A 12,837-nucleotide genomic window follows, 5' to 3' on the forward strand; every position below is an offset into this window, starting at 1 on the left:
TTATGAGCTGATCATGAGCTTTAGAAGATGGCAAGTTGTTTATTTCCTACCAGTCATAATAGGTGACTGTTACACACAGTGATCGAATCAATGAAATAGACCTAAAATGTCATTGCTAATCAATATTTGAGATGTGTCCAGGCTGTCAGACATAGGAGATTCATATTTGAATGAGCTACATGTGGGAATGTTTTTTAGCTTGGCATACAGAATGAGGACACTAATGGAGGCCCTGAAGAACTGTTTATCATCCAGGTGCCAGGCTCACACCTGCAGCTGTACTGATCTATTTTTCAGCCTCAGTTTCAGAGATCCAGCTGCCTGCATTTGCTTCCAAAAAGCTCAGTCCTTCAAGAGGTCACAGAGGTCACACATCTGCATGTTAAATGTAATGCCCTTTGACACTGCTCGCTGCCCTGAACCTCTGTGGCCCTTTTGTTACATGAAATGCCAACAATAGTGTCAAACGCTGTGATTTGGGCACCTGAGTTTAGCCAGTACTCAATCACTCGATCTCTGAACAGGAAAAGTTAGTTACTTAGTTGCTGGTAGTATACCAGATATGCAATATTACCTTTTAAATAATTGTCTTAATCTGATCAAATGGGAATGCTTAATCACACAATTTTTTTCTTAATTACAATAATACACAGATTTAATTATTTTTATTATACCTAGTTTATTAGGTATTAGGTAAGAAATACTTATGATAATTGTATCTGATCACAGTTAGAAATGATATCTGGTTAAACTTACATCATGGTATATCATTATTTTTATGAGTGTATGATTAATCACTGGAACAATTCAAAACCTCAAAGGACAACTAACTCTTTCTAAATGTATAGATTAAGTTGGTATTCCTTGCAAAGATTACTAAAATAGTTACAGTAATGCTTAAATATCATTATAGCACTTTGCCTTTGGAGTAGAAACCCTTATTTTGACATTTGACCCTGGGTTTTGTACTTGTCTTTGCTCATTGTGTTGCTTTGACCCTTTAACCTGCAGCTCCTACAACCTGTTCCCAAACATGCCACTGTCACGTGACCCTGCTCCATTCATGAGGCTAAGGTTCACCAGCAAAACTTTGACCCTTGAACTCATTTAATTATGAATGAGAAGTGTAGTTGCTGCTGGACGTGCAATCACCAACTTATTTATAATAATATTTTCAGAAATCACATGATCAATTCCTAAAAATATTATTGTTTGTTTGATTGATCTTAACATATTTAAAAATAATCAAGAAAATTACTTTTTTTCCCTTATTTTATTGTATTTTATTTTTGCACCATGATTGCACTGTAGATGCAAGTCACTGCTTTTAAAATAATCATAAATATATATTTTTATTTTGGCACCATTACTGTTATATGGATTCAAGGGACCGCTGTTAAAATAATCAAACACATTTATTTTATTGTATTTTTATTTTGGCACCATGATTGCTATATAGATGTAAGAGACTGCTGTTAAAATAATAAAAAATATTTTATTTATTTTATTTTATTTTGGCAACATGATTGCTGTATAAATGCAAGGGACTGCTGTTAAAATAAGCAAAAATATTTAATTTTCTTTATTTTATTTTGGCACCATGATTGCTATATAGATGCAAGGGACTGTTGTTAAAATAATCAAAAATATTTTATTTATTTTATTTTATTTTGGCACCATGATTGCTATATAGATGCAAGGGACTGCTGTTAAAATAATCAAAAATATTTTATTTATTTTATTTTATTTTGGCACCATGATTGCTATATAGATGCAAGGGACTGTTGTTAAAATAATCAAAAATATTTTATTTATTTTATTTTATTTTGGCACCATGATTGCTATATAGATGCAAGGGACTGCTGTTAAAATAATCAAAAATATTTTATTTATTTTATTTTATTTGGGCACCATGATTGCTATATACTGTAGATGCAAGAGACTGCTGTTAAAATAATAAAACATATTTTCTTTATTTTATTTTGGCACCATGATTGCTATTATAGATGCAAGGGACTGCTGTTAAAATAATCAAAAATATAGTATTTTATTTTATTTTGGCACCACAATTGCTCTGTAGATGCAAGGGACTGCTGTTAAAATAATCAAACATATTTTATTTTGGCACAACGATTGCTCTGTAGATGCAAGGGACTGCTGTTAAAATAATCCAAAATGTTATCTTATTTTATTCTGGCACCATGTTTGCTATATAAATGCAAAGGACTGCTGTTAAAATAATAATAATTTATTTTGGCATCGTGATTGCTATATACTGTAGATGAAAGGGACTGCTGTTAAAATAATTAAAAAAAATTTAACACCATAATTGCTCTATTGATTAAAGGGACTGCTGTTATACATATATATATATATATATATATATATATATATATATATATATATATATATATATATATATATATTATTTTGGCATCATGATTGCTATATAGATGCATGGGACTGCTGTTAAAATAATAAAAACTAATTTATTTTATTTTGGCACCATGATTGCTATATAGATGCAAAGGACTGCTGTTAAAATAATCCACATCACTATCTTTTCACACTAGGTGGCAGCCACTTCTATTTTCTGGGCATACATGACAATCAGACTCTATTCAGACAAAAGCTTACTGTACGCAGCATATTTTACCTAATTAGTGGCAAATATTATTATAAATAATCTACACTGTTAATTAAAACAGTTGATATAATGCGTAATGACTTCAACAGATAATAGTAGCCAACAGATACAAAAACATAATCTACCTTTAAAATTGCATGACTGCTCTTCTTCATAATAAGTGTTCTTACCCAATGAGAAAATCAAATCAAATGAATAAAAGTGTCCGCAAAAAGTGACTTTGGTCATAAGCGCACGATTGCACACGCATCCACCCGTCTTTTGAAGGATGTGAGCTAAATGACCAATCAAACCGAGCTTTCAAGCTTAAAGGAGCCTCCCCCTTCTGTGCTTTAATACCTGATGGGGTCCATAATACAGACCATTCAATAGACCACCACTGGAGCGCTTATGACAAGAGACTGAAGGTGTGTTCATTGCCATTCAAAAAACCCACTTTGGATCATATTCATGCCAAAGTTAAGTCCGTTCAGCTGTCTCCTAATGATACATGCGTAGCTCCAAATCAAAGCTGTGTTTTTGAATTCCCTTGTCAATTACGCAAACAGAAGGCAGCGCTACGCTGCGTCTTTGCTCTCTTTGGATCTAATTTATTTGGGGTTTCCGATTGTCCCTTTACGCACGAAGACATCGCCAACACGGAGGTCTTTAAGTCGGCGTGATTATTGATATCCAATCTGCTCTGGCTGTCTGATCAGGTTGGACACATATCGTGTGTTTCCGATGCCCATTTCCCATCATTTGGTTCTTCTGCATGGATAAGACACGACTGGCGTTCTTCCTTTTGAATAATTCTGGAGAAAACGCGTAAAAGGTTCGTGACACTCACAACCGCAGTCCAGTCATGGCCATGGTGGTGAGTGTGTGGAGAGACCCGCAGGAAGAACTGGCACCAGGGGGATCCCTGGATGAACACATCGGACCGGGGAGAGACCACCACCATAACCAGCAGCGCCCGGGAACAGCCTCGCATTCTCCCAACACTGGACTCTCCTCGGCGGAGGATAAAGGACCGAACTCGGCACAGAATCAGCAGCACATTGAGTGTGTGGTTTGCGGGGATAAATCCAGCGGGAAGCACTACGGACAGTTCACCTGTGAGGGATGCAAAAGTTTCTTCAAGCGCAGTGTCAGGCGGAATCTAACGTACACGTGCCGTGCCAACCGAAGCTGCCCGGTGGACCAGCACCACAGAAACCAGTGCCAGTACTGCCGGCTGAAAAAATGTCTGAAAGTGGGCATGAGACGCGAAGGTGAGTTTTCAGTTGATGTTCATATAATCTAATGTGGTTTTTGTACATAAACTTGTTTTATACACTGTAAAAAGTGCAATTGACACCTCACATGAATATTCCGGGTTCAATACAAGTTCAGCTCAATCGACAGCATTTGTGGCATAATGTTGATTACCACAAAAATGTATTTCGAATCTTCTCTCCTTTTCTTTAAAAAGAGCAAAAATCGAGGTTTCAGTGAGGCAATTACAATAGAAGTGAATGGGGCCAATTTTTGGAGGGTTTAAGTGCAGAAATCCGAAGCTTGTAATTTTATAAAAGCACTTACAATAATTCTTCTGTTAAAACGTGTGGATTATTTGATCTGTAAAGTTGTTTAAATCATAATTTTTTTTACTATAATTTTGGACTGTAATCAACATTATGCCACAAAAACTGTCGATTGAGCTTAACTTGTATAGAACCCAGAATATTCCTTTAAGGAGCTATTTACCTGACCTAACCCTTACAATTAGTTTTGCTGGTGTAAACTAAAAAAACAACAACAATTAATTTAGATTTAAGCACATAAAGCACATTTTTAGGTTAACATTTTTTGTGCAAAACAAAGACTGGAAATAAACGGAGATGCTCAAAATCTTCTTAATATTATAATAGGCTTAATCATAACTTCATTTAGACAGACAGACAGACAGACAGATAGATAGATAGTTTGCACAGTGACAAGTTTATAATGGCAAGATTCCATTATTTGTTGTTTGTATGCACGTGTCTTCTCCATCTCTCTCTGTTTTGATAGCGGTTCAGCGAGGAAGAATGCCTCCGAATCTGCCGACCCCGGGCCATTACGCACTGACCAATGGAGATCCCCTGAATGGCCAGTATTATCTATCCGGATACATCTCTCTCCTGCTTCGGGCTGAGCCATATCCAACATCCAGATATGGAAACCAGTGCATGCAATCCGGTAACATCATCGGCATAGAGAACATCTGCGAGCTGGCGGCCCGTTTGCTCTTCAGTGCGGTGGAATGGGCCAGGAACATCCCTTTCTTTCCTGATCTCCAAATCACGGATCAGGTGTCTCTGCTTAGACTCACCTGGAGTGAACTTTTCGTTTTAAACGCTGCGCAATGCTCCATGCCTCTCCACGTGGCTCCACTCCTCGCCGCCGCCGGTCTTCACGCGTCCCCGATGTCCGCGGACCGGGTCGTGGCCTTCATGGATCACATCCGATTCTTCCAGGAGCAGGTGGAGAAACTGAAGGCCCTGCAGGTGGACTCGGCCGAATACAGCTGTGCCAAAGCTATAGTGCTCTTCACATCAGGTATAGCCTAGACCTGAATCATTCATAATAATCTAATGGTTTATACTTGCTTCAGTAAATATAAACTGAATTTATCGGACAGTTTAATGAGCTTGGCTATAGGCTAATCCTATTTGTTCCGCAATGTTTGTTTCAAATAATGGACGTAATGGGCATTAATCTGTCAAAAGTGCCATCTGTGCACAATCCGATTAAAGACATGTAAAAATTATGGTAGCGTCATGATATTATTTTTTCAGAACACGAAATCAGTTTTTTTTTAATGCCAAAAATGTTTTTCAGTGCGTGTGTTATTGAATCATAACTTGGTAAGTTGCAGCTATAGGTAGGCTACAGTTACAAATGTAAAATGTGTTGAAATGGGTTTTCTGTTTCTAATCTAAAGAAGGAAAGGGAACTGCTAGAGTAATGCTCCAGATAATTAAGAACAATAGGCTAACTATAGCCTCGCAAAATGCATAGTCTCTATAGGATTGGAGAGGAGCTATAGGGGTGTATAAATACAATAGCCCAAGCGTCAAAAATTGTCTCGTCAAAAAATTGCATAATTTCGAGGGATTTTGGTTCCTTTTTAAATAAATATTTTATATATATATATATAATAAAAAACATATATACTAAAAAAAGCCTGTAGGCTATTGCATATATGAACATATAGCCTATTGTGAAATATATCCTATATAATGTTTAATCTAGAGTTTTATTCGTTTTTTTAGACTACTAATCGTATTTTTTAAGTACCTTTTCTTATTTCATTTCACTCTAAGAAGTTGAAATTAAATGTATATGATGCATTCATTCAACAAGGTTAATGTTATTTGTCTGTTATTTGGCTTTGTTTCTTCTAAACAACATTTATATTGAAAACTATAATGAATTATATTTTTTTTAGAAATGTTATATTTCTGAAGTTAAGAAAACAAATCAATTTGCCTAACTTGAAAGTTGTATTTAAATTAGGCCTATATTGCTGTTAGATTTAAGTCATTTTTGTTGTTGTTATAAGCCTAAAAAATGAATGTAGGCCTATGTAATAAATAACCTTGATTGCTATTATTAGAAAACAGCTGAATTTGGGAACCAGAGATAACTAGGATTTACTATAGACAGGGTTGGGAGGGTTACTTTTAAAATGTACTCCACTACAGATTACAGAATACATGCTGTAAAATGTAATTTGTAATGTATTCCGTTAGATTACTCAAGGTCAGTAACGTATTCTAAATACTTTGGATTACTTCTTCAGCACTGGTAGATTTTTTCACTTGTTTTGACTATAAAAACTCTGTCAGTACAGTAAGACAAAATACACATGTTAAAAATACATTCTCTGAAAAACCTAAATATCTTATGCAGTGTTGTTTCTAAAACAAGATAAATCAAACTGTTCTTGTTTTAAGGATTTTTAGATATTTTTACAGGAAAACAATACAAAAATTATTATCAAGAATATGATTTTTGCCCCAATATCAAAGGTCTTATTAGAAAAAAAGAAATTATGATCCAACGTGAATTTTCTTGATAAAAAATATGATCGTGTCTGATAACATGTGCATGTAAAATGGCTAGAAATAGCATTTTATTTTAGGGTAAAGCTGACAATTTACACAAGGTTTATTTCTATTTCTTCTGCTCCAAACTTACTTCAAACTTACTTCTCTGTCTACTCGTATGAATGTAACACATCATAAGAAAGTGTTTCACCGCTGTTCAAATGCAGTTTGGATCGCATCATTTATATGTATAAATGTTTTCCATCTGAAAGAACTAAATATTAAATGAAACAAATAACAATAAAATGCAAAGTAATCTCTTCAGTAATCAAAATACTTTTTGAATGTAACTGTATTCTAATTACAAATGATTTAAACTGTAACTGTAGTGGAATACAGTTACTTATATTTTGTACTTCAAATACGTAATCCCGTTACATGTATTCCGTTACTCCCCAACCCTGACTATAGATAATAAGCAGCTGTAAAGTTAATGTATTTGGAATCACAATTAGTCTACTCAATTGATATAAATGTGTAAAGGTTGTGCTATTTTGTAATTAAATGTGTTGAATGGTTAGCTATACATGATATCTCAAAAAGTCCTCTATATTTTGTGCAGATGCCTGCGGCCTTTCGGACGTACCGCACATTGAAGGCCTTCAGGAGAAATCTCAGTGCGCGTTAGAGGAGTATGTGAGGGGTCAGTACCCGAACCAGCCCACTCGCTTCGGCAAGCTGCTGCTGAGACTCCCGGCGCTCCGTATGGTCTCCTCCTCCATCATAGAGCAGCTTTTCTTCATTCGACTGGTGGGTAAAACGCCCATTGAAACGCTCATCAGGGACATGCTGCTATCTGGGAGTAGTTTTAACTGGCCCTACATGTCCATTCAATGAGTCAGGAAGATGAGGATGAGAATGGAGACATTTGGTGAGCATTTATAGACCATAAAACGGGACAATGCACTCGACTGAAATCTCTTTCAATGTCAGTTTATATAAACGCGCGAAAATGTGAAGCTTCCTTTATTCTCTCTCTCTTGAATTCTTTCCCTAAAAATAACTTTTCTTGCATTTCTTCAGCAGTGTAATTGTCCCTTTATTAATATTTCAATCAAACGCAAAAAAAAAAAAAAAAAAAAATGTCTTATTTTTTGTTATTTGAATGGGGGTTTATTTGATCCCAAATAGCAGTGAAACAAAATCGCTATTGATGTTGCACTCGTTTAAAAACGTTACAACGAAATTACAAAGTTTATTTTAACTGAGAAGCGCAGAAAATTGATTTACCAATCATTTATTTTATCATATTTATTTTTCTGCCCATAAACGTACACTAAATGAGCTGAACAATCAACCACAGCACTTACGGTTTTTCATTTCTGAGGTTCGAAAAATACACGTTTTTGGTGTATTTTACAACTTTTTCTCAGTTGAAAATGTGACACTTGCCTAACATCAAAGTCATGATTATTTGAGCTGTTTTGGGAGGGCAATGAGGGGGCTGATGGATTTGATGTACAGTGCAACATTCGATTAAACAATTTCCATTAATCATTTCATGCCTGAATGTACTTTATTTCTGCCTTTTCTAATAAAGATAGATTTTAAACATTGCGAGACCAATAAGGGGTTTTCAATGTCTGGAGTGTTTGAACTTTTTGTTGTAAACTGTTTTGAGATGTTTTTGTATGAATTATGCATGTTTCATGCTAAATGACTAACATTCTTAACATTCCTACAGTCTTCTCCGGTTGAGATGCTAAAGGTAGAAGACAATTATAGTTACAAAACTTAAACACGTAAAAAAAAACTCCTACTACATTTCTGCTTAGCTTCCATATTCAACTTTGTGGTTATTAAGATATAATTTAGCATATTTGTTTTATATGCAAACATTTAATTCACAGATACACGTTAATACACGTAATTAATAGCAATGTGCACGCCATAGTATACTCATCATGACGGGTAGTAGCTATTAGTTCACCAGTTTAAAGTTCATTCTCATGCATTAACTCATTGCAGGGAACTTGTTTTAAATGTTCATCAGGGACATATTTAGAAAAGAGATGCTTGTGCGCTTGGGGTTACATGCGATCCAAATTAAATATAAAGTCGAGATGACATCAACAGAATGATCTGGGGCAGCCCTATAATTAAATAAAATGCTCTTGTGAAATCGATAACTCATATCTGGATATTGTAGATCTAGTTTTGGCTGTGGTGGTCCAGTAACATTTGTGACTGAACCAACATTTTCTTTGCTTAAAAAATAATAATAAAAAAAAATGGATAGACCAGTTAATTGGACTGAAATGACTTAAGGTACACTACATATTTGAAAGAAGTATTTGGGATTTTATTTGAGCAGAGACTTACAATAAAGTTCTTAATGCACAGACTCAGCCCGATGGTAAACTGTGCAGGTAAAATATGTGTTCTATTTCTAGTAGAGGTGACAGGAAGTCGCTTTCCATGGTGCTGTGATCTTATTACCTCAATCAGAGCAGCTTGCAAATAAACAAGGTAAATTGGGTGAGCTATATGACCTATATGAAGTATAGGGGCTTTTCCAATTTGCTGGATTTCCATCTGTGGTCATATGTGCCATATGTCCATTTGTTTATTCATGATTAATTTTCCAAGTTTTTCCAAGTGCAAATACATTCTTTTATTTATTTATGATATTGCATGAATGAATGATTATATTTTATAATTCCCTGATACTTGTGTTTTGATGTCTTTGTAATATTGTAGGCTACAGTTAGTTAAATGAAGGCTGCACAGTGAGCGTTTTCAAATGTGCAAAAACAAACCATTTCTGACCATATAAGATAAGTCATAATGCTAAAAATCTACCTATTCAAAATCAATTTAGATGAAAGTGGAAGCATGTTCTTTGATAAATGCCTATAGAATAAATTACTATAGAAATTACGTAATTATTTCAGTACCATAAATTGTATAAAAAATAAAAATGTACACAAATGTAGGCTTTTGTATTTTCCTTTTAGAAATGTAGATTTATAAACTTCTAGGAAATAGTTTGAAATAAAGTTTCACTATGTATTGCAAATGATTATTTAGGATTTAAAAAATAAGGTGGTATTAATGTATGATTTATCGATTACATTTAAACTAATTCTTATTTTGTTTTTTTACCCTGATGACAGACATATTTAGTGTTCTAACTATTAGCCCTATTTTATACATTCACTGAGCACTTTATTAGGAACACCTGTACACCTACTTATTCATGCAATTATCTAATCGGCCAATCGTGTGGCAGCAGTGCAATGCATAAAATCATGCAGATACAGGGCAGGAGCTTCAGTTAATGTTCACATCAACCATCAGAATGGGGAAAAATGTGATCTCTGTGATTTCAACCAGGCATGATTGTTGGTGCCAGACGGGCTGGTTTGAGAACTGGATTTTCACGCACAACAGAATTTACTCAGAATGGTGCCAAAAACAAAAAACATCCAGTGAGTGGCAGTTCAGCAGACGGAAACATCTTGTTTATGAGAGAGGTCATCGGAGAATGGCCAGACTGGTTCGAGCTGACAGAAAGGATACAGTAACTCAGAGAACCACATACAATTGTAGTGAGCAGAATAGCATCTCAGAATGCACAACACGTCAAACCTTGAGGCAGATGGGCTTCAACAGTAGAAGACCGCATTGGGCGCTTTTTAAGACCATAGTGTTCCTAATAAAGTTCTCAGTGAGTGTATTTACATAACCTTGAGCAAAACAAAACTATTAGGGAAAAAACATGCTAATTGTTTTATTAGACTAAATTAGAAAAGTTATTTTACGTTAAATAATCTGGAAATGTCACACAAATCATATATTTTACAACTGTCATCAGAAGACGTCCATGTTAAAATAATTTAAATGAGGCAACAGATTTACAGGATTATCAGGGATAGCTAACAAAACCCTTTTCACAACAATCATAGACTGACAGACATCTGTTTCCTTTTTGGCCTGAAAACTATTTGCAAGCTTTATCTTCTGTATCTTTGTGTATATGTGTGTAGGGGTAGATTATAGAAGTCAATAGTATTTAGGATTAGATTTATATAAAAACAATAGATGTCTGTGGTATATCCCCCCAGCGTGTGTGTGTGTTCCTCCATGTTCTATATGTTGAGTCTGACAGCTAGAGTGTCTATGAAGACCCTCAGTGTGAACCCCATGACCCCACACCTCTCTCATCATGTGTGGATCTTCTGCTGAGCTGCTCACATCTCATAGGTGGATCATGAACTCTTGGCATCTCGAGTGAATTGCTGACACAGTGCTTGGGTTAGCCGTGACCCCAGCAGTGCCTGGGGACCTGTGAGGAGAACTGCAGCTCAGAATAAAGCCAGGCTCCCCCACATGGGATTCCTGATGGCCTAGAGGAGTGTCTCTGTTGGCAGTATGCATCATAGAATATGTGCCTGGATCAAGGCTACAGCTGTTAGAAAGAAACTCTGTCCAAATAGATAATGTAGGAATGCAGAAATGGACACTTCTGAGCAAACTGGGGAGACCAGGTCTAGTTGTCACACTTATATTGTAAAAAGACAGAATACACTGTAAGAAGACAGAATATTTCTCAAGGTAGGTTTTTTTTATTTTTTAAAGTCAATTTTTGTATTGGCACATTCTGTATCTTAAAGTCTTGACTATAAAAAGCTGTTGAACATTTCCACAGTTATTGTCCAGGGAAAAATATATAGTTCATTGAACACATGTTGATATTTTGTGGCATCATGCTCCAATAACAAGGCATGTTGTCACAGAATATGGGGCAAGTTGTCACAATTGGAACAAACCTGTCATTAAATAGCCAATAATGACAAATTTAAGCAGTGAAAGGGGTCATGACATGAGAAATCAAATTTTCCTTGATCTTTTGACATATAAGAGGTCATTTCACTATAAAAACATACTATAAGTTTCACAGGGCTCGACATTAAGCATTGTCATGTGCTTGTCTGAGTAAAAAAGTTACTTGTCTGGAGAGAAAAAAGGACATTTAAGTTACATGCTCAAATAACATGTCAAAGTTTATGTTGTATATTTTTCTACAATTATGACCGATGCCCAACCTAATAGTGTACCTATACAATCAACTCAATTCTCTGCGATAGAAATGTAAACTGCACTGCGTAGGGGAGGAGGCTATTGTCATATGGTAATTAATTATTTTATATTACATATGGTAGTCAAATAAAGAAAAGCCTCCATCGCCACCATTAACAGCTGGGGTGCTCACACTTCTATGGAATGAGATCTACTTTTTCATCATGTTATTGCAGCAAGATCTATCATGTACAATATAGGCTATACATTATCACAATACTAAAATTTCAGTAGTCGGCAGTGAAATTTGACAATTCTCAATACCAGCTTCAAAACCACAACAAATAATAACACTAACTAATATGTTAATTATGGCAGAATGGTTTCAAGTTCTTAAGTAATTATTCAAGACTAGTAAACAGTCAGTAATAAAATTACAATAAAAAACAGCAATGAATAGAAATAGATGAAAAATAATTTTGTCTGAATTTTGAAATGTATTTGACCGTTCAGGTGCGCATTAGCGCGAGCATTTTAGGAACACACCCGCATGTTCAGCACACACACATACACCACCTGCCAATCAAACAGGGCGCAGCTGTTACTAGATCGCTAGCGAATTATAAAATTACATGATCTGGATTACTTTCAACAGCAGAATAAGAATATCAACTTTCTAATACTGTAAGTGACACAGGCCTAGGCTATCACAAATATAGCTGGTTATTTTTTCATTGTTTTAATCAGTCTGCTTGTCTGGTCAGGCAAGTAAAATTCTCTTTCACTTGCCCCTTCAAAACTCCACTTGTCTCGGACAAGCGTTAATGTTGAGCCCTGTTTCAGAACTCAAAACTTCCCCCTCACTGCAAAAAGAGCATTTGTTGAAACCAAGCTGCCAAAAGGACTCATTCTCTACTTCCTCCTCATTGTGACGTCACACTGTGGTAGACATTTTCATCTGACCGCTTCCACAATAACACATTACTGCCTACTTTACCTTTAATCACTTCCATAGCCCACCCAGTAGCATTGAGCAGTGAGATGGTAAGTAGA

At 35.5% G+C, this 12,837-nt stretch overlaps 1 protein-coding gene across 1 annotated transcript; it reads left to right on the forward strand.

Moving 5' to 3' along the window:
- The first annotated feature begins 3,034 nt into the window (after window positions 1–3,034).
- On the forward strand, window positions 3,035–8,238 carry LOC127434067 (nuclear receptor subfamily 2 group F member 1-B). Its single transcript, XM_051686528.1, has 3 exons — window positions 3,035–3,900; window positions 4,682–5,209; window positions 7,325–8,238. Exons 1-3 carry the CDS (start codon window positions 3,492–3,494, stop codon window positions 7,597–7,599), a joined length of 1,212 nt encoding a protein of 403 aa, XP_051542488.1. The 5' UTR covers window positions 3,035–3,491; the 3' UTR covers window positions 7,600–8,238.
- The last annotated feature ends 4,599 nt before the right edge of the window (window positions 8,239–12,837 follow it).

This window comes from Myxocyprinus asiaticus, chromosome 43, assembly GCF_019703515.2.
Source record: "Myxocyprinus asiaticus isolate MX2 ecotype Aquarium Trade chromosome 43, UBuf_Myxa_2, whole genome shotgun sequence".
Classification (NCBI taxonomy): Eukaryota; Metazoa; Chordata; class Actinopteri; order Cypriniformes; family Catostomidae; genus Myxocyprinus; species Myxocyprinus asiaticus.

What these genes read in the sequence shown, in the direction of transcription:
- LOC127434067 (XM_051686528.1), top strand. Translation starts at nt 3,492, where the DNA reads ATGGCCATGGTGGTGAGTGTGTGGAGAGACCCGCAGGAAGAACTGGCA. An exon ending in AGTGGGCATGAGACGCGAAG is followed by an intron (nt 3,901 to 4,681) that starts GTGAGTTTTCAG and finishes CTGTTTTGATAG; the next exon opens with CGGTTCAGCGAGGAAGAATG. An exon ending in TATAGTGCTCTTCACATCAG is followed by an intron (nt 5,210 to 7,324) that starts GTATAGCCTAGA and finishes TATTTTGTGCAG; the next exon opens with ATGCCTGCGGCCTTTCGGAC.